The sequence below is a fragment of the Pogoniulus pusillus genome, chromosome 2 (genome assembly GCF_015220805.1).
Source record: "Pogoniulus pusillus isolate bPogPus1 chromosome 2, bPogPus1.pri, whole genome shotgun sequence".
Lineage (NCBI taxonomy): Eukaryota > Metazoa > Chordata > Aves > Piciformes > Lybiidae > Pogoniulus > Pogoniulus pusillus.
The window spans coordinates 10,301,463-10,322,208 of NC_087265.1; the positions used below are offsets into that span (position 1 = coordinate 10,301,463).

Consider the following 20,746-nt stretch of genomic DNA (forward strand, 5'->3'; position numbering starts at 1 on the left):
TCTAAGTTAAAGACCACTTTCATATGCAATAGCATAGTAATTACAAATCAGAAAAGATTACTTTAAATAACATGTCAGTATTGATAATGACTCTACCAACTTGTTGGAAAAAATGTTTTATTAATAAAAAGCATGTTAAGCACAAAAAATGCTCTTAGTTTCCAAACTAATATATAATGTAACAACTCAATGACAGTTCAAAAACCTGAGTTTGATAGCAATACATTAGAACTCAATTTCCACTGCTAAAGCTCTGTTTTAAGACTTAAAACTTAACAGAAAATAAAGACTAGATCAGTTTCAAGATGGTGAATATATGAACTATATTATCATAAACTTGTCCACAGTTTTAAGGTTTGAACTCCATGACCCCAAGCCCTTTGCTCTAGACTTCTAGATGTTCTGAATTACAATCTGCCATACTGAGTCTGCAATGTTACAGTTCATTTACTACCACTACTACTGAGGAAACATATGGACATTATTTTAATCACTATGGAAATCAACAAAATTAACTCCCCAATTAGAGCACATAGTTATGAACTTATGCTGTTTAATTTTCAAGTCATCAATAACACCTTCTGTTTGGAAAGCAAGCGTGGTGGAGTTGAGCTTATTTGTAACTTTTAGTGGATACAAACTAACCCAAAGGATATAATTTTCCCTTACTGAAAAGATGGTTAGAGGTTACACTAGAACACTCACTGAGTCATTGAACATGTTTCTGGTGCATATTTCTCTTAAATCTGACTTTATTTTCCTTTTAAGATGCATGAAGCCATACTTACAGAAGTGAGTTCTGAAGAGGCGACCCATATCACATCGACAAGGAGAAGAATGACAATTCCTAGAGCCATTCGCCTACGCTGAGCGGTTGAACTGCTCTGGGAGCTCATTCGATTCATGATAAAAACCCACACCATTTGTAACCTGTGCCAAGACTGATAAAGGAATGAACACCAAATGTGACAAAAGAAAAACAAGAAAATAAACCCAAACTCTGTGTGTGTGTGGCGAGGGCACCTATTTGAAATGAAGCCAGTTTGACAGCAAACACACGCTTATGTTTGTTTAAAAGCACATCTTTGACAAATCTGGCATTGGATTTTCAGAGACATTAGGGGCAAATAGAAAACTTTTCAAAAATCTATCATCTGTTCTATCACTGAAGTAAATAAAAGTAGGTAACAGATACAGTGCCTTTTTGGAATGTCTCTGCTACAATACCATTCTGTTCTGGTAAACTCAGATACTGTAAACTGACAGCAGAAATCACTTTGATGCATTATGTCAAAGAGAATTCTACCAAAGGCGGACAAAAACATGCTTAAAGTTAAGCAATCAACAAACATTTCCAAAGACACACCAAGACATTTGTTATAAATGATGATCCTTCAAAGCATAGAATTACTCAAGAAAAACCTAGAGAATATTTAGCTGTAAACTTATAAAATTCAATTACACATGCACCTGAACACAAAAAAAAATACATATGTTTTTAGTAATTTACAAAACACAGACATGCATCAATTCTAGCAAGACCCTATCAAATTAAGAGTAAGCATACAACATATCCAGTAGATCACAGATCATATCATCAAGCAGGTTGGAAGAGACCTCCAAGATCATCCAGTCCAACCTATCCCCCAGCCCTATCCAGTCAACTAGAACATGGCACCAAGTGCCTCATCCAGGCTTTTCTTCAACACCTCCAGGGATGATGCCTCCACCACCTCCCTGGGCAGCCCATTCCAATGCCAATCACTCTCTCTGTGAAGAACTTCCTCCTAACATCGAGCCTATACTTTCCCTGGCACAACTTGAGACTGTGTCCCCTTGTTCTATTGCTGGTTGCCTGGCAGAAGAGACCAATCCCCACCTGGCTACAATGTCCCTTCAGGTAGCTGAAGACAGCAATGAGGTCACCCCTGAGCCTCCTCTTCTCCAGGCTAAACAACCCCAGCTCCCTCAGCCTCTCCTCATAGGATTTGTGTTCCAGGCCTCTCACCAGCTTTGTTGCCCTTCTCTGGACACGTTCCAGTACCTCAACATGTCTCCCGAATTGAGGAGTCCAGAACTGGACACAGTACTCAAGGTGTAGCTTGACCAGTGCTGAGTACAGGGGAAGAATAACCTCCCTTGTCCTGCTGGCCACACTGTTCCTGATCCAGGCCAGGATGCCATTGGCTCTCTTGGCCACCTGGGCACACTGCTGGCTCATCTTCAGCCTACTATCGATCAGTACCCCCAGGTCCCTTTCCTCCTGGCTGCTCTCCAGCCACTCAGTCCCCAGCCTGTAGCGCTGCTTGGGGTTGTTGTGGCCAAAGTGCAGAACCCTGCACTTAGCCTTGTTAAATGTCATCCTGTTGGCCCCTGCCCACCCATCCAGCCTGTCCAGGTCCCTCTGCAGGGCTCTCCTACCTTCCAACAGATCCACATCTGCTCCTAGCTTGGTGTCATCTGCAAACTTACTGATGCTGGACTCAATCCCCTCGTCCAGATCATCAATAAAGATATTGAACAGGACTGGGCCCAGCACTGATCCTTGGAGAACACCACTAGTGACTGGCAGTAGAAACCTTTGCCTGTTAACCCAAAACACTGATAAAGATTTTGACTGTTCCTTGGTATACTCCACAGAGGAACAACCAATTAAGACAACTTCATATTCTAAGAAATCAAGACTACAGCAGAAAACCAGCTTTAAGCTTGTCATCTAGTACAGAAGTCATGCAGCCTTGCCAGAAATTACAACACAAACAAGTTCAGATTTTGACACACCCAAAACTATTTTCCTTTTCCTATAAAGACCTCACAGCTCCTAGAAGTCTTTGTTCAAGGCTGTAATAAAAAGGTGTCAATTTAAGCAATTCTATCAAATTACCAGAAAAGCACAGCTGGGTTCAAATGCTTATAACCAACTATTTTCACTGGAGAAGTAAGAATATACTGCTCAACAGAAAATGTTGAAGATATGGCTCAAGCTGTAAAAATTCCCATTAGGAAGAAGTCTATTTGCAGTTAAAACATTAACATTTATGATGAGCACTACAGCAGTGTGTAAATAGCTCATGACCAAGTTTCTTTTCTTTTCCTTCAGTAGGCAGAGTACTTCTGTTTTATTCAATGTGCAGAGTAAACACAAGAGAACAGAAGTGATATTGTTTGGGTGGGTCAAAAAAGTGGTACATTGTGACTTCAGGAGACTTGACTTTGCAGAACTTGCACTCAAAATAAGTATTAAGGTTACTGAGAACACTGAAGTTATGTTAAGAGACCACTACTTTCCAAAAACTAATAAGGGAGGTAACTAAAATAATTCTGAAGTAGTAAGAAAGGTGAGACAAAAAAGTTTATTAAAACATTGCTTTTTAACTTCAAAGAAATTACAATACCCACTGTACCTACTCTAAGAAAGTGGTAACCACAAGCACATCAGACCTACCTGTGCCCTTGTACCCACTAATGCTACTAGAAAGGGGATGCAGATTTCTGATACAGCTTTTTATGATTACCTGTTAAAAGATCTAAATTTGGAAGAACCTTCAATTTTATGATTAAAAAGGCTCAAATACAAGTGATAGTGACTGATATCTTATTAATGGCTCCATTTGTACTAGAATATTTTACACAGTCTCTGATGAGCCCAAGATGTATATATGGTAGCTCATGATACACATGAAATTAATACATTAATTTTTAAAATATATACTTAAGAGTTAATTTGCTACAGATCACATAACATATCTTCTATTTATCATTACAAACTGAAGCACTCACCCTATTTGAGACAATTCCTCAAGGGACTGAAATCTAATTCACCTTTATGGAGCAGCTCCTGACTCTCAGTAAACAGAGGTGATCTGCTTTGCTAATCCAGTTTGGTGAATTCAGTTTTTTTTTCCACATGTCAACATGCAAACACTTACTGTCTTCTCAAATTATTTATGAGACAGTTGCACAGTGTCTCAGTGTAGAAGCTACGTTTTCTTGCCAGACTAGTCTGTTCCCTAGGTTAATGATTTAAATGTCTACATATGCACAAGTCAATTTGAGATCACTAGCCTGTTTCCTGCCTTTGACTGATGCCTCTCCTTTGCAGTAGAGTCTCTGCTGTGCTCAAATGTTGACACTTTTTCCTCCATTCTTTGCAGTACAATCTCTGCCATGTTCAAATCTTGACCCTTCTTCCTCCATTTCTCAAATTACTTCTTTCCAAAGCAAAATCAAAAGGCAAAGTTTCTGAAGTATAATTACACCACTGGATCTGTGCTGATGTGTTCCCTGTGTGGGCATCAGTTCTGGATAATTATTCTGCTTTTCTGATAAAATAGTGGGACTGACAAAAGAAAGCAGGAGCCTGTAAGCAGGGAGCAGCAAAGTTATGAAAGGCTCAGCAAGGAACTGGAGTTTATATTTGACACAGAACAAAGGCAGATATGTTTATTCTCGAAGAGAGAATAAACAGCGATATTATCTTCAACTTGAGTAAGCTAGAAGAAAGGTTTTCATGCATGAAAGCTTACAAAGGTAGGGTTTATTGGGATTTTAAGTTTTTCTGAATTGGTCTAATAGAGACTACATATTATGCTCTACAAATTTTGCCTTCATTTTATTAAAACTAATAGCCTACAGCTATTATATTAAGTTATATTTTATATATAGACTAGAAAAATGCTTATGTCTTTGCACAACATGGTAAAAATGGAAGCTGCACACAAGAGCTCCAAAGGAGCTAGAAGGAAGAAATCTCATTTCTTCTCAGGCTACTATAGCATGATGCATAAACAGCAGCAAGGTACACTAGAAACAGAAACCATCCCAGCCTTCCACCAGTTACATGCTGCAGGCAGAAGGGGTACAAGTAGCTGGAGTCAGGAGGGAACCACAGTAGCCTGAAAAAGCTGATCAGAGGGCTGGAACACCTCACCTATGAAGACAGGCTGAGAGTTGGTCTTGTTCAGATGCAGGAGGCTTCAGGAAGACCTTACTGCAGCCTTCCAGTATCTAAACAGGGCCCACAGGAAAGCTAAAGAGAGACTTATTACAAGGGCATGGAAAATAGAACAAAGGGTAATGTCTTTAAACTGATAAGACTGTAGATTTAGATTAGATATAAGGAAGAAGTTCTCCACTGTAAGAGCAGTGAGACACTCAAAGAGGGTGCCCAGAGAAGCTGTGGATGTTCAACTGCTGGAAGATTTCAAGGTCAGGTTGGATGAGGTTTTAAATAACCTAGTCTACTGGAAGATGTCCCTGCCCAAGGAACCCCCTGCCCCAGAGGGACTGACACGAAATGTTTAAAGTCCCTTCCAACCCAACTTGTTCTGTGATTCTATCATTTTATAATAGTTTTAACATTTCTACATCTGATGCTCAAATCTCTAGCTCTTCTGTCCTCACCATAAACTGCTTCAAACCATATAGCACAGATACTGTGCACACTCTGTAGTTGCTTAATATTACACTCAACTTGTCTATATTAAGCTTGTACAAATCCCTTGCTTTAAGATCCCTCAGCAGGAAGGGATGACAAAATATCTAGTACTTCTTAGATAAGAGGTTACACATCAAGTTAAGAGCATAAGTACACATTGCAACATTTCTTTCCTACCTGAGTAGATTTTTAAATTGTAACTTAAGAGCCTATACTTATGTCTTGAAGTTGAAGGCTTTTATGTGCTACAGCAACAGCAGCTATTGCTTTGTTATCTGACTACTAACATTTCTGTGTGCCAAATACAGTCCTTGACTAGCCTATTCTATTAAAAAAGTTTAACAAGAAAGTGACTACAACATCTCCATCATGCAGTGCAATGCACCTTCAAGCTAGTATCTGTCTAAAAAAGTTATAAAGCAGCAATACTAAAATGCTGAAAAACAGAACCTCCATTGAAACTCAAATACTAAGTTTTAGGACAGAATTCAAACCTATAAAATGTGACACAACGCAGACAGGAGCTAAGACTTTGAGAATTTTTAGACAGATACATTATCCCACTTATTGACAAAGTAGCAGTACTCATGAACTTGTCTTGAAATACAGTTCCACACCTTTCTATTTGGTTTCTGTACATTGACAGCAACATGCTCTGATGAAAACAAACACAGAAAGAACAAGATTTACTTTTCTCATACATACCTTTCACAATAACTGTAAAGAAACAAAAAAATGCTAATAAACTTCACACATCACGTCAAAGTGAAGACAGTGTCCTAAAAAGAAAAAAAAAGGCAGAAAAATTATGTACCTTGTATATTATGGACTTATCTTTGTAAAGCATTTTAAGTTCCAAAAGCATCTGCTGTAGTTCCAGTCCTAAATGCTAGGGACATACAGATATAGAACCTTGAGAATCAGTTCATACCAAACATGCTAGCAGGATGGCACTTAATTGCAAGAACACAGAATCATTTACTAGTTTTGATGTTTCAAAGAACATGATCCCTTCCTTATCTAATTGAATGTAAGAGGCTTGTATGAAAGAAGAGCCTGATGATGCTAAGTTCTACTTTTTTAAAGTATGCAGAGAAAGACCTTAATTCTTAAGCCTACATTCCTAAACAAAGAATTCAAACATTAGAATTATGAAGGTAGTGGATAAGCATGTAGACTCTTTGGTCTTAAAATAATCAGAAAGAAATAGAAGACTTCCACATTATTTCTTGTGGAAGCCCAGTATCTTTCTTAATTTGTTACAGCATTATTACTGTATATAAAAACAAACAAACCACCCAATCCAAATAAAACCTTACATATTTTTCTCTTTTATTTTAAACTCAGATCCTACAAAGGCATTCAATAACCCCCACTTTGTTACAAAAGGGTCTTTGGAAAAATATTATGTAGTAGATTGATTGGAAACCCATCTAATCAGCAACTATTTGTAAATTCAGATGTTAGCAGGTGTACAGTGCTCCAAAAGACAACACAACAAAAATGGAACTGAAAATAAAAAATAAAGCTATGAGTTCTACTGTCTGAAAGAGATGGATTTTTTTCTTATGTGAAACCTTACTAAGCTCTATTTTAGCAATATCCTATATCAATGGGAGTCATACCCTGTATTAATGAGTCACAAATCAGTGCACAGAGGTAACAGCAAGTGCAAACGTAAGTGCTTACCCTACGTTTTGCCTTTGATTACCTGTCAAGTAAGGCTGAAAGTTCAGAAACTGTGAATAGGAGGTTAAAAGTTAAACCCATACTTTACACTTACTGCAAATTAGGTTAAGACTTAGACAATAGGATGGACCAAGCAAGCCTATGATTCAATCCTCACTGAACTCATCAAGATTTACACATTGCTTAACATTCAACAAGTTGAAGCCCTTTACCACATAGTTTATCAAATGACTGTACCTGGTTAAGAAAAAAACTAAGATGTAGTTTTAAGACACAGGCATGTGGCTATCCTCTATACAACAAAGCCCATGCACACTGTAGATCCTGAACATCTATTTATTTCAGTGACCTTACATGCAAACTGTTGCTGTCGGTTATATTTTTCTTATGCCAACAACCTAACCAGAGATTAAGATCAGTGTCTCAGCCAAAACTTAAACCACAACTGTTACCCATACAAAGTCTAAACAGTTTATGCATGTCTAATTTATGCATCTAAAATAACTGAAAATAACAATAATGAACAAAATTTCTTTTTCTCCATGCACACTACATCAAATAGCACTAAGATAAAGATTCAATTGATTACTGTTGGCCCTTATTTAATCCATATATGTTAAGTAATCTGGTGCAGAATTTGCACTTCATTATACAAGATGTATATCCTACCCTCTATAAGCATGGCAGATCTGCTGTGGGCTGTGGTCCAGACTGGAGCTGATGCCACGGAACCCCATTCAATGCTTACTGCCAACAATGAACCCGTTTCAGGAAAGCTTAGCATATTAATATAACATCTGACACCTAAAACAAGAACGGTACAAGACACTTCTCTCTAAGAACATGGCTTTACTCTTACAAAACATTTAATCAATCAAGTGCACAGGCACCAGAAGGCATTTAAGCTGAAAGAGAAATAATGGTTTAAAAGTAAATACAATAATACTCTAACAAATACAGTAGAAACATCAGCCTTTTGTTTTCATTATCAGGAAATAAATAGAACTTTCTTCATCATGTAACTTTATACCAGTTGAAATTTGAATATTCATTTTAAAAGCACTTATTAGTATCATTACATCCTTCAGCAAATAGAATGGGGATTTTCCAAGTCTTTTTTTCTCTTGTTTATTTACCATTTTAACAGTGTTACAGTTGGTGCTGTCATCTTGTAGAACCATTTTTCAGCCAGTTACACGAAGATCTACTGGGAAGAAAAAAAAAAGAAAAAGAAAAATACACTTAACCTTCCTTATCATAGAATCAACCGGGTTGGAAGACACCTCCAAGATCATCCAGTCCAACCTAACACCCAGCCCTGTCCAATCAACTAGACCATGGCACTAAGTGCCTCATCCCGGCTTTTCTTGAACATCTTCAGGGATGACAACTCCACCACCTCCCTGTTCCAATGGCAAATCACTCTCTCTGTCAAGAACTTCCTCCTAACATCCAGCCTAGACCTCTGGCACAACTTCAGACTGTGTCCCCCTGTTCTGTTGCAGGTTGCCTGGGAGAAGAGACCAACCTTCATCTGGCTACAGACTCCCATGACACTCTATTTTGGTTTTAAAACGTTACAGTATCCTAGATCACTTTAGCCGAGTCACCACTTTATGATACACAAAAAAGGTAAAAAAATGGTCTCACTATGAAGTCTACAATGCATGTTCACATGTAGCTGGTTACACCAAACCAAACAGGCTCAATGTCCTGTCCTACTCTACCAGGATGTACCTTTACCATCGATACTCACACATGAAGATATACAATAATTTCTATAGAGCTAAATGTGCAGGTTATCACCTTTTTTCATATTAAATGTTCCAATCTAAAAAGCAAAAATAACACAAAGCTCACAAAGCACAAAGTAGCTTTTACTGTGTTGACAATTAGAGAACACTGCAAGTAAAAACTGCTAAATCACTGCAAACCAGGAGTATTGCTTCCAGCTGTTCTATTAAGAAAACACACACACCCCAAATAAAAAGGGCATAATAACAGGAATAACAAGAAAACCAGAACTGCAGCTCAGTCACAAACCACACTGCAAGCAAGGCAACTTGAAATTCTTCCTTATATTTACTCAAGATTATTTCATATGCAATTTGAAAGACAACATTCCAAGATAAGGCCTGCACACAGAAGAAATAGGTTTAGTTTTTCCAGTTATACCAGCTGCTCCAATAATACAAGTTTTGGCATACATCACTACTTTCCTCCTTCTTCACCATCATCAGGTGATTCTCATTTCATATTGCTTTCAAGATAAGATAGACAGTGCTTTGACTCTAACCAGTAACAAGCTGGAACTGACACATTCTACACTCATCTTTCTAAATTTGGAAACGCACATTAAAGCAATGTTAGTTTGCTCCGATGCCACTCAATTTTCATGAGGTATCACATGGCAAGAACAAAAGCAAGAATCCTCAGAAGAGACGGAAAAGTGACAACTGCATTCACTACAGCCCTGTAATCTCTACTCAAGTTTTATGCAGAATGTAGTGAAACAAATGACCCAAAAGAAACTGAAACCAAATTCTTCCTATCAGTGCTGAAGTACTACAAGTAGAGATCACCATTCTTAGTCAAATAAAAAATCTGCAGAGAAAACACATGTCTTCCAGCACCAAAATAATAAGAGTTTAGCTTAGCATAAAGATATGTTTTAGGAATCTTGCAGCACGTAATGTAACAGTCACAGTAGCTAACTGTCATTGTACAGCTGCACCATGGGATCTAAGGACTAAAAGGAATACTTTAAAGTTTCCTTTCCATCACTTAAGAACTCATGAAATAAAGTTTCTAACAAAATTTCTTATACAGAAAGAGTAATAAAGAATATTAATCTACTGCATACTCTGAAGTCTTTACCAGCTACCAGAGCACCTAACCACGTACTTTTTGGATTCATTCATACAACATCCCAGTTAGGACTACAGTCCAGTTTCAGTTTAGCAGAGTGAAAGTCGAGAAGTGAAACTGACACTGCTCTCTTTCGTATGCTCTTCTAGTAACATTACAAAAACAACCCTCATGTCAAGCTGTTAAGGCCTCTTTAAGTGTTACCATGTACAGAGTACCCTCTTAGCCATATATTTAGTATTAGCTAAGCACTACACGTGACACCTGTTTCACATGCTACCCATCTAATCTTGTCTAATGCAAGATCTATCTTGTGACAAAGCGTGATATATTTAAAACAGACAGAGATCCCTGATAAGAACAAGGACAGCAGCTTCTAAATCTACCCGTCACTCCTGCATCTGGAAGCTGAGCCCTCCAGGCATGTTAGAAAACGGCAAAACCACCTCATTCACAAACGTGCTTTCACAGCGCATGAGGTCTTTTCCTTCCCTCCTTCCTGCTGACAGATAGCTTGCGAAAAGTGTAGCAGGAACAAAGAAGCGTAGGAAATGAGTAAATCTCCTTAATACACTCAGGGGCGGGGAATAAAAAATAAAGTGGATGGCTCAGGGAAAAGAAATATGGTTCAAGCCCTGGAGATCACAGGGGAAGAAGATTAAGTACGCGTCCAGCACCAGCACATAAAATGAGCACTGGAGAGCGTGGAGAAGAGAGACGCAGCCCAAGCAGGGCAAAGCATGAACATCCTCGCTCAGGCGAGGCAGGACGGAGAGCTCATCACCTGCCAGCTTGGTCCCGGGAAAGCGGAATCCCTCCACGCACGTCATCCCCCTCTTTCCCAACTGAAGATAAAAGAGAAAGGAGCTTTCTCCCGCACCGCTGCCACAAACGTGCGTGGGACGGAGCCGAGATTCGGCAGACCGAAGGGAGGGAGCAACACACGCTGCCTCCGACCACCACTGGACGCCGGAACGGCCGCAGGATACTGGCCATACACCCGGACGCACCACCACGGCACTCCCCGGCACAAGCAGGCACGACCCCCGCCCACGCGCGATGTGAGAGGGCAAAGTTCCCGGCCCGAGGCAAGGCGGGGCTGGTCTCGTCCACTTCAGCCCCACGGGCCGCGGCGGGCGAGGCCTCCCGCTCGCGACACCCCCACTGACGGCTGACAGGCGCGGCGGGGCTGAGAGGGCAGCGGCTGTGGGCCCCGCGCCTCGCCTCCCGCCGTGTACGGCCACCTGGGGCCCGCCACAGCCCCGTTCCCGCGACGTCGGCGGTACCTGAAGCCGCGAAGGGGCCCGGAGCTCCGTCCGGTGGCAGCACCGCCCGCTCCCCTCCCCTCCCCTCCCTCCTTCCCGCCCGCCCTCTAAGATGGTGGCGCACGCGAGCGGCGCCAGCTACGCCGCGCACCGAGAATCCATCCCCGAGGCCGCGAGCGAGCGCCGGCCCCGCCCGCAGGCCGGCCGCATCGAGCCGCTCGGCCAGCCGCTCGCCACCCCTGCCGGCCGCGCCCCGGCCCGGCCCGGCCCTCACCGGGCGGGTGCTGCTGCCCCACGGCCGGACGCCTGGGGGGTCTGGTAAGGGGCAGCCTGCCCTTTTCCAGCCCATAACGTCTGTTCAGACACTGAGCCTAGGGGGTTCAGTGCTTACAGACACCAGGTGCTGCTGCCCGCGCTGCCGTGTAGGTGGCCACGGCGGCCCGCTCCGCGGCCATGAGCAACCCCTAGGGCCGTGAGGCGGCGGAACGCGACTCGCCTCACGTCTCACTGGAAAACACGGAACGTTCCGCTGCTGACCACGCCGGTGCTGGGCTGGGCTGGCCTCCAGAAGACTGGCAGCAGAGGAACCCTGCTAGCTCAGGCAGCCGCTGGTAGACGGCGGCGAGGTCCTGCCCGAGGAGGGCAGGGCACCGGGGCTGTCACCGGCGTGGTTACTGTCGTGCGCCCCTGTGTTATTTACCCGGTGTACAAAAAACCAGTCGTCGCACAGAGTCGAGGTACTTGTTTTATTGCGGTTCTGGGCAGAAAAGGGCGGGAGGCGATAACTGGCAAAGCTAGCGCCACCTCTTCAGTAATATGCCAGGTCTCACATACTGAGTGACAACGAAGGAGAAACTAAACCAAAGGAGTGGTTAGTCATTGCCACACCCAGCTTTACATAGGAACCCAGACACAGCTGCCCATTCTCTTACCTCCAGACTGCTATCCTTGTTTGAGATAGATCCGGCGCTACCAAGGCTCGTTGCCCCCACCCCACCGTCGCCTCGCCCTGGGCAAACCCTGGAATTTCTGTAACTTAACACTTTTCTTTCGACAGCACTACTGCTCCTTACAATGGCGAAAAGCAGCAAGTGGGCTGGGAAGAAATGTGGCAAAGCCGAAGGTTTGCCGGTTTCAAGAGAAGCCTCAGCCATGCGCCGGCGGTGGGGCAGTTGTGCCTTGGCTCTACGGAGCGGTTCCGGCAGCGCACAGCAGCAGCACCCGCTGTGCCGTCTGCTCTGACCATCTGTAACGAGGGTGGATAGCGTAGCTGTGATGGAGAACTTCCTTCGGACAGACAAGCCATCTCCTACCTTTGCCAGTCTTTTTCAAAGCAATGACATAAGCCAGTCAAAAAATAAACCTAAAATATGGAGGAACAGAGAACACTGAGGAAGAGAGCTGGAGAGCTAAAGCTGAAAAGCTGAAGAACTGGAGATAGAGAAGTGGGATGGAGCTCGAAACTAGTCTGTCAAAAAAAGGGGAAGAAAGAAAAACCCAAGTGAACAAAACCCGTGAGAAACGTCCTAACATGTAGTGGTGGTGGAATCTTTGTTTCACAGTTACTGTAATTTTTATACTGCAACACAAAATGCCACAGGACGGAGAACTGGCAACTAATTACATTGTCAAAATAGAGGTCTGCTTTACTATCGACACATTTTTAATAGCAGTTATTCAGTATTCAACTGCTAACATAGATGCTCTTTTTTGAAAAAGTCAGCTATTACCTATTTCAGGACTTTTAAAAGTAAAAACTGCTAAGAAATAATAGTGATGTATACAGATGAGTGGAAAGGTGAATCATAGAATCATTTAAGTTGGAAGAAACCTTTAGGATCATCAAGTCCAACCATTAACACAGCACTACAGAGTCCACCACTAAACCATATCACTCAGCACCACATCTACACATCTTTTAAATCCTTCCAGGGATGGTGACTCTACCACTTCCTTGGGCAGCCTGTTCAGGGCTTGACAACCCTTTTGGTGAAGAAAATTTCCCTAATATTCAATCTAAATCGTCCCTGGCACAACCAGAGGCCATTTATTCTTGCTGCCCTGGCAAGTGCTGTCCCACTGTGCGAGGCAGCAGCTAAGGATGACAAAATATCTGGAGCTGTGCAGATTTTATATATTTTTACCTTTAGACTCTTTCAACTGTGGAAAGCGTATGAACTCCCAACTGTAAATCAAAACCTTCTTCCTGAGTGTAGCTCCACATGTCCTCTCTTGTATGTGAGCTTTTTTTAGTTTTCATGAGGCTATGAAGTGTGCCTCTCAATGCAGTCACACAGATAAATCCAACTTCCTTATGCTTTGATTTTAAACATCATGACTGAGGAGGGCCAGCAGGAGAAAACTACAGTTCTTACGATGGAGCACCAAGCTTCTCTGCATCACAGGAGAAGGCACTTATCCCATGGTTCCTGAGGCATTTGAAGAAAAATGGGGCAATATTGTCAGAGGTCCAGAAGTTTGTACTTTTTACAATCAGAAATATGTCAGGACTCCTGTATTTTTACCTCTTCATTAAGTAATTTGTTAGTAAAAGTTCTCATGATGATCTTGTGTCTTCTCTGAAAAAAACTTGTAAGAAATTCCTTTTCCCTCTTTTTTTTTTAAAGTTATTTTTTTAAGAATTTGTTTCAGTAATCATATGTGAAAACTCCCCTGCCTTGTATCTATATTGCATATAAACATATACTGCAGCTTTATTTTTCTTGCTGTGAACATTTTAGTAATATAAATATCACTTTTATAAGCAAACCAAAATTATATCTACTTCCCAGCAGCACTGTAATATTTTCAGGTGAGAAAAGATCTTCAGTTTTATTTTACAGACCTACTAAAAGGCACTGATAAAATTAGAATTTCATTTCTACTCATGTATATTCTAGTTGTGAGAATGTAATAGCTGATTTGGATGAAACAGATCAGATCCCAAGAAGGAAATTCACAGGTGTCATAATAGATCTTTGCAAAGGAATTGAATCTACTAATTTTAGAGAAATTCTTCCTTCAGAGGGATTTGGATTAAATTTTTTATGAACAAGATGTTGATGAACAATGAACAAGACAAAGCAGCAAAGGAAATTATGTTACAATTTAAACTGATAGAGTCACTTTTGATCAACTTCTGTCCTCCTTATGGAAGGATGCAGTCTAAGTGTTAAAGGACTAGACAACTTGTAGAGTGCCCAACAACAGTTTTCCTTGTTCTGCTGAGTTAGACCTAAAGTCCATCTAGCTCAGAACTGTATCCCCATGATAAGTCATAATGGATGTCTGGGTAAAGTGTACTGGAAACAAGGCACTTACAGAGTAGTTGTTTCTATGGCACATCCTTGTGGTTTTTAGAAACTGATGGTTAACAGCATCCCTACCCAGAAGGCTGTAATTCAGCCAGTATATTTAATAGTTCTTGATGGACCTATGAACTTGGCTAACAGCTTCTGTGAACCCAGTTGCACTGTAAAACATAAGCTGTTAAGCATTTATTTAGGGTAGGTCTTGTGGCATTTTGGCAAAGTCTTGAAGCAGTATTTAATTTTGCTTGGGTTTAGCCCTCTGGTTAATAATCTTATCACATAATTTTTAACAGTGGTTCCACTTCACCTTCTTTGCACCATTTGAGTTTTAATGTGTTTTATAGTTGTCCTTCAGCTGCTCTCAGAATGTCCTCACTAAGTTTGCTTTGCCCTTGTGGTTGTGGGGATGGTTCTGTTGTTTGATTATCCTCAATGCCTTCTCCTGTTCCCAATACAGTTCTTGAGATGCTGAAGCAAAAACATCAAAATTTGGGTATATCATGAGTTAGACTGCAATAGTTACAATTTCCATTTTGTTCATAGACCTCCTTTGTGTATTTAGAAACATTTTGTATTTTTGACCCTCGCTGAGCTGTTCTGTGACTGGTTTCTTATCTGGTTTACTTTATGACAAAGCTCTAACAAACCTAAGTGCTGAAAACTGTGTTATTTTGAATTAAATTTATGCTGATTACTATGAAAACTACCAGTACTTACAGGTCTAGTGCTACACTGCAAATTTATTTGATGCAAACTCCACAAATACTCTTGCAATGCATTTTAAAATCAATCATTATTTTTAATAGCTGTAGAGAAGGGACTAGAATTGAGAGCTTTTTCTGCTCCCTACTGAACATTACTTGCAAATATGAGGTTGTAATAAGATCACAGATTAGTAAAACAACTCATTTGGGGAACTTGTCATCACTTACTTTAGTCCTTTTAGTTTGTTTATTTATAATGGTAAAGAAAACAGGAATCTTATCTGGCAAGGGGATTTCTCAGGATGAAAATTACTAAATTGCAGTTGCTCAATTGTTTTCAGTAGGTGAACTGTGGTCATATTTTTTTTTTTAAGACAATTTAAAAAACAGTTTGGAAGCCTGTACAAGCAAAACCAAAAGTAAATGGAAAGTAAACCTTCAGAAGTGTTCCAAATTACAGAGTTAACATGGTGTTGCAAAAAATTACATTCAAGAGGGGACTGCCCTTGTAACTTTCATGTGTGTTGACAAGTAGAGTGTCTATTTGAGTGCCATAGCTAGCAGAAATGCATGTGTGAGCATGAGTACCTGCTCTATCTGAAGGTGCAATCAAAAAAGACAAACAGGCCTTAATGCAGAGTCAAAAGTAAGCATTACTCAAACCGAATATTCCCATAAAAGCAACTTTATAAAGATCATCAGTCAGTTTTCCCAGCATAAGGCTAAGCAGCTGGAATTACATGTCATATGACCCTGTATGTTCAGAAGAACAGAACAGATTTTTATATTTCTACTTTTTTTCACATTCCTGTATGAATAATCACAATGATTCAGCGAGGCTCATTGCAACATAAGGTACTATTCAACGTGGATGGCAGTATTGCCCAATATGGTAATCGTTAACTGGTCCCCTGCTGGGCATGCATAATGTTCAAGATAAGTCATGTATTCTCATAAGAAAGGCCTAAAGCAAAGGAACAATTTTCCCACATTGATTCTTACAGTATTGGTGTGGGAGGAGTACTGTGTACATACAGGTTCTATATAGAGAGCATCCCGATGAATTAAACTGGAAGTTACTCTACAGGAGGGAAAGTTTCTGTTTTACACATGTCATAATGCTAACAAATACATACAGTCTACTCAGTGCAGGTGCTCTTAAACTGCACCAGAAAAGAAAGTTTATCGGGTGAGAAGGTACACTGACAGAGCTACTGATTTTGGACTTTGCAGTATGTGCTTTTCATAGCAAGCTTTCAAAACACATCATCCTCACACATCAAGTTGTGTTGTTAGGATGGCACACCAATCTGAAAAGACATCCAAACAGGTACTTGAATTCCCCTCTTCTCACATTAAGGAGTCATAGAATCAACCAGGTTGGAAGAGACCTCCAAGATCATCCAGCCCAACCTAGCACCCAGCCCTAGCCAATCAACCAGTCTTTTGAACATCTCCAGGGATGGCAATTCCACCACCTCCCTGGGCAGCCCATTCCAATGCCAATCAGTCTCTCTGTAAAGAACTTCCTCCTAACATCCAGCCTAGACCTTCCCTGGCGCAACTTGAGACTGTGTCCCCTTGTTCTGTTGCTGGTTGCCTGGGAGGAGAGACCGACACCCATCTGGCTACAGCCTCCCTTCAGGTAGTTGTAGACAGCAATGAGGTCACCCCTGAACCTCCTCTTCTCCAGGCTAAACAACCCCAGCTCCCTCAGCCTCTCCTCATAGGGTTTGTGCTCCAAGGCCTTCCACCAGCTTCATCGCCCTTCTCTGGACACGTTCCAGTATCTCAAGATCTCTCTTGAATTGAGGAGCCCAGAACTGGACTGACGCAATTCATGCAATCTCTATCAGATTTTTCCCAGTTTACATATTCATTAGCATCATTTGCCAGTGTTTACTTTTAGTGGTTTTTCAAAGCAGTAGAGTGCTTGAAACATGTAGGTACAATTTTCTGTTAGTTTTGATGTATTTCTGATATTAGGCATCTGAAGAGCACACCTCACAAACTGTGGTCTTCTGCAGATATCCATATAACCCTTACTGCGCCTGAGAGAGTTATAAATCAGCTTTTTGATGATCCATTAAGTTGTTATTTCAGAAAATGTTCCTATAGTTTTTCAGCAGGATTCCAAGATTTACAGAAATGAGTCAACAGTTTCTTTCTCTGTATGCTGTCTTTGAATAGACTGAACAAAGCTAGTGTGGATGTAGCCAGCATTCAGAAACAGTACTTTGAAACTGCTTTCATTTTTCAAAATGTATGCAGTATTATCACTAGAAATTTATTTATCTATTTAGTAATACAGTATTTTTAAAGTGCTTCCTCTGTGGACTGACTTGACTATTATTGTTCATTATTTCTAAATAAACCATGCATCTTAATAAGAAGCTTGGGCTCCAGATTGTGACAACTGAAAAAAGCTGTGATAATCTGAAAAGATACAGCATGAGCTGCTCATTGCTATCCCCCAGCTCTGATGAGAGAGTATTCCTTATTCTGCTAGAAGAAACATTCCTTATCCCGCTAGAAAGAAGGTAGCCAAACAATTTAACCTATCAGTGATGATATTTTTACTTATGTAACATTTTTTTCTGGAGACAGTTAGGGAGTGCTTATTCATGCTATAATATCCAGCTGACTAGAAAAGTGGGTACCATTTTCCAGCAGCATGCTGCTGCATGGAGAGATCACATCTGTCTGTGTGAACTCCAAATTCTCCTGGTTCTCATCTCCTCCCTGTGTTACCTTGAGGTAAACATATACAATGATTAACATAGCGCAATGATCACAGTTGTGATTTACAAGCCCTTAACACCTATTGTCTTCTAAAGCTAAAGTGAGGAGTCAATGGTTTGAATCAATTCAAGAGAATACATTTTTGTCAAAATTCACAATACAAGGAAAAAAAATCCATATATATATATATATATATATATATATAAAACAATATCTAATCAATAAATAATAATACATAACAGCAAACTGCTGGCTAAGCTGTCAGCCCATGGCTTGGATGGCAACACTCTGTGTTGGGTTAGGAACTGGCTGGAGGGCCGGATCCAGAGAGTGGTGGTGAATGGTGCCACATCCAGCTGGCGGCTGTCACTAGTGGTGTCCCTCAGGGATCAGTGCTGGGCCCTATCCTCTTTAACATCTTCATAAATGACCTGGATGAGGGCATGGAGTCAGTCATCAGCTTGTTTGCAGATGACACCAAGCTGGGGGCAGATGTGACTGAGTTGGAAGCCAGAAGGGCTCTGCAGCGGGACCTTGACCGCCTGGACAGATGGGCAGAGTCCAATGGGATGGGGTTCAATAGCTCCAAGTGCAGGGTGCTGCACTTTGGCTACAACAACCCCATGCAGAGATACAGGCTGGGGTCGGAGTGGCTGGAGAGCAGCCAGACAGAGAGGGATCTGGGGGTGCTGATTGATACCCGCCTGAACATGAGCCAGCAGTGTGCCCAGGTGGCCAAGAGAGCCAGTGGCATCCTGGCCTGCATCAGGAATGGTGTGGCCAGCAGGAGCAGGGAGGTCATTCTGCCCCTGTACTCTGCACTGGTCAGACCACACCTTGAGTACTGTGTTCAGTTCTGGGCCCCCCAGTTTAGGAGGGACATCAAAATGCTTGAGCGTGTCCAGAGAAGGGCGACGAGGCTGGTGAGAGGCCTTGAGCACAGCCCTACGAGGAGAGGCTGAGGGAGCTGGGATTGTTTAGCTTGGAGAAGAGAAGGCTCAGAGGTGACCTTATTGCTGTCTACAACTACCTGAGGAGTGGTTGTGGCCAGGAGGAGGTTGCTCTCTTCTCTCAGGTGGCCAGCGCCAGAACAAGAGGACACAGCCTCAGGCTGTGCCAGGGGAGATTTAGGCTTGAGGTGAGGAGAAAGTTCTTCACTGAGAGAGTCATTGGACACTGGAATGGGCTGCCTGGGGAGGTGGTGGAGTCGCCGTCCCTGGGGCAGTTCAAGGCAAGGTTGGATGTGGCACTTGGTGCCATGGTCTAGCCTTGAGCTCTGTGGTAAAGGGTTGGACTTGATGATCTGTGAGGTCTCTCCCAACCCTGATGATACTGTGATACTGTGATAAAATAACACATAAATTATAATACATAAAACATAAATAATGCATACAATTAATCATACTTATATAATTATATGTAGACATATATGAAATGTTATACACAAAAACAAATAACATGTAAATAGTAATTAATATTTAATACAAATGTTTCTAAAAATTCCTTTTACGAAAAGCCACTTAGAATGAGAAGTTAAAATATTAGCACCATAACTCTCTCAAAACCTGGTAAACATCTGCTAACGCCTCAACAAGTGACTCAGAAGAGAAGATAATTTGCTTACATGACATAGATAACAGTTTGAAATGCCTGAATAGTTCAAAAATCCATGGAACCATTGGATGCTCTGTGATTCTTCTTGCTGCTACTTCTGTGAAATAACCCATCTGGATCATCTTGACACTCTAAGTATCACTAATATCGTACTTTTCTTGCTCTTGCTTTTAAGTCTTGATTTTACCCCTGTGAACTGTGCTCTGCTGGAAGCCTCACTGGTTACAGATACCTGAATTAGCTACTAAACTGCAACTAAGTGACATACTGATTTGATTTAGCACATGGATGATCTCTTTGAACAACAACCAAAAAAAAATCACTGAATTAAATGGTGGGTTTACATATGTTTGCGAGTTATCATGGATATTTACTCAAATTAATGGTTCATGACATGGTGAACATGAAAGTTGATGCCAAAGCACAACTGCCAAGACAAGTCAAATACTTACAGCTGTGATTGATTTAGGTTCTCTGTTCTGCTGAAGTATATAATAAGTCATAAAAAAAGGTAGCAAGAAAGTAGACAGGGACAACTGAAAACAAATAATAATGTTTCTATTACAAGAAAAAGCACAGATTTTCTGATCATGGCTAAGCTGTCATATATGTTAACTTGCCTCCTAGGTGTGACTGTGCAGCCTGTGCAGTACAGGTACAACAAAAAGGCAAAGGTCTGTATCCTGCTTTGCTGGAGTAGGAGTCCTGCTACCAGCTTTCTGTTAAATCATTTTTAGAAGCTTTATAAAGGACCAAGATTTGTTATGAAAAAAACCCCACAGAATTGCAGCATAAACAATTTTGTATGGAAATGCAAGTGTAAATGGGAATGCAGTGCTTCTCTGGACAGCATGACTTTTGTGGAGTTTGTCTCTGCTCAGAAGATCAAGTTCCTATTTAAATCATCCCATTTTCAGTCAAATTCTTCTTTTATATTTTCTAGGTTTATCTTTTCACATATTTTCCTGTTATTCCTAGCAAATATAATGGGCAATAATGGTGTTTCAGAATCACAGAATGTCAGGGGCTGAAAGGGACCTTGTAAGATCATCCAGTCCAACCCCCCAGCCAGAGCAGGATCACCTATACCACATCACACAAGAACACATCCAGGCA

The 20,746-nt window shown here is 41.2% G+C and overlaps 1 protein-coding gene and 1 long non-coding RNA gene across 9 annotated transcripts in view; one reads left to right on the forward strand and one right to left on the reverse strand.

Moving 5' to 3' along the window:
* Nucleotides 1-11,340, reverse strand: part of SLC35F5 (solute carrier family 35 member F5) — a 36,327-nt gene extending 24,987 nt beyond the window's left edge. For 5 of the 8 annotated variants that reach the window (XM_064156221.1, XM_064156211.1, XM_064156201.1 and 2 more), the window contains exons 1-4: nt 11,281-11,335; nt 8,263-8,333; nt 6,143-6,216; nt 789-941 (exon numbers count right to left, since the gene is read on the reverse strand). In XM_064156221.1, the coding sequence (XP_064012291.1) occupies nt 789-923 (135 nt within the window). In that variant the 5' untranslated portion in view covers nt 924-941; nt 6,143-6,216; nt 8,263-8,333; nt 11,281-11,335. Of the gene's footprint in view, nt 1-788; nt 942-6,142; nt 6,217-8,262; nt 8,334-10,440; nt 10,458-11,280 lie in introns of those variants that run through there. The other 3 variants (XM_064156186.1, XM_064156191.1, XM_064156231.1) reach the window with 3 other exon arrangements.
* Nucleotides 11,341-11,559: 219 nt separating this feature from the next.
* On the forward strand, nt 11,560-13,825 carry LOC135187587 (uncharacterized). Its single transcript, XR_010307380.1, has 2 exons — nt 11,560-11,996; nt 12,317-13,825. It is a non-coding gene; the product is annotated as an uncharacterized LOC135187587 (long non-coding RNA).
* Nucleotides 13,826-20,746: the final 6,921 nt, after the last annotated feature.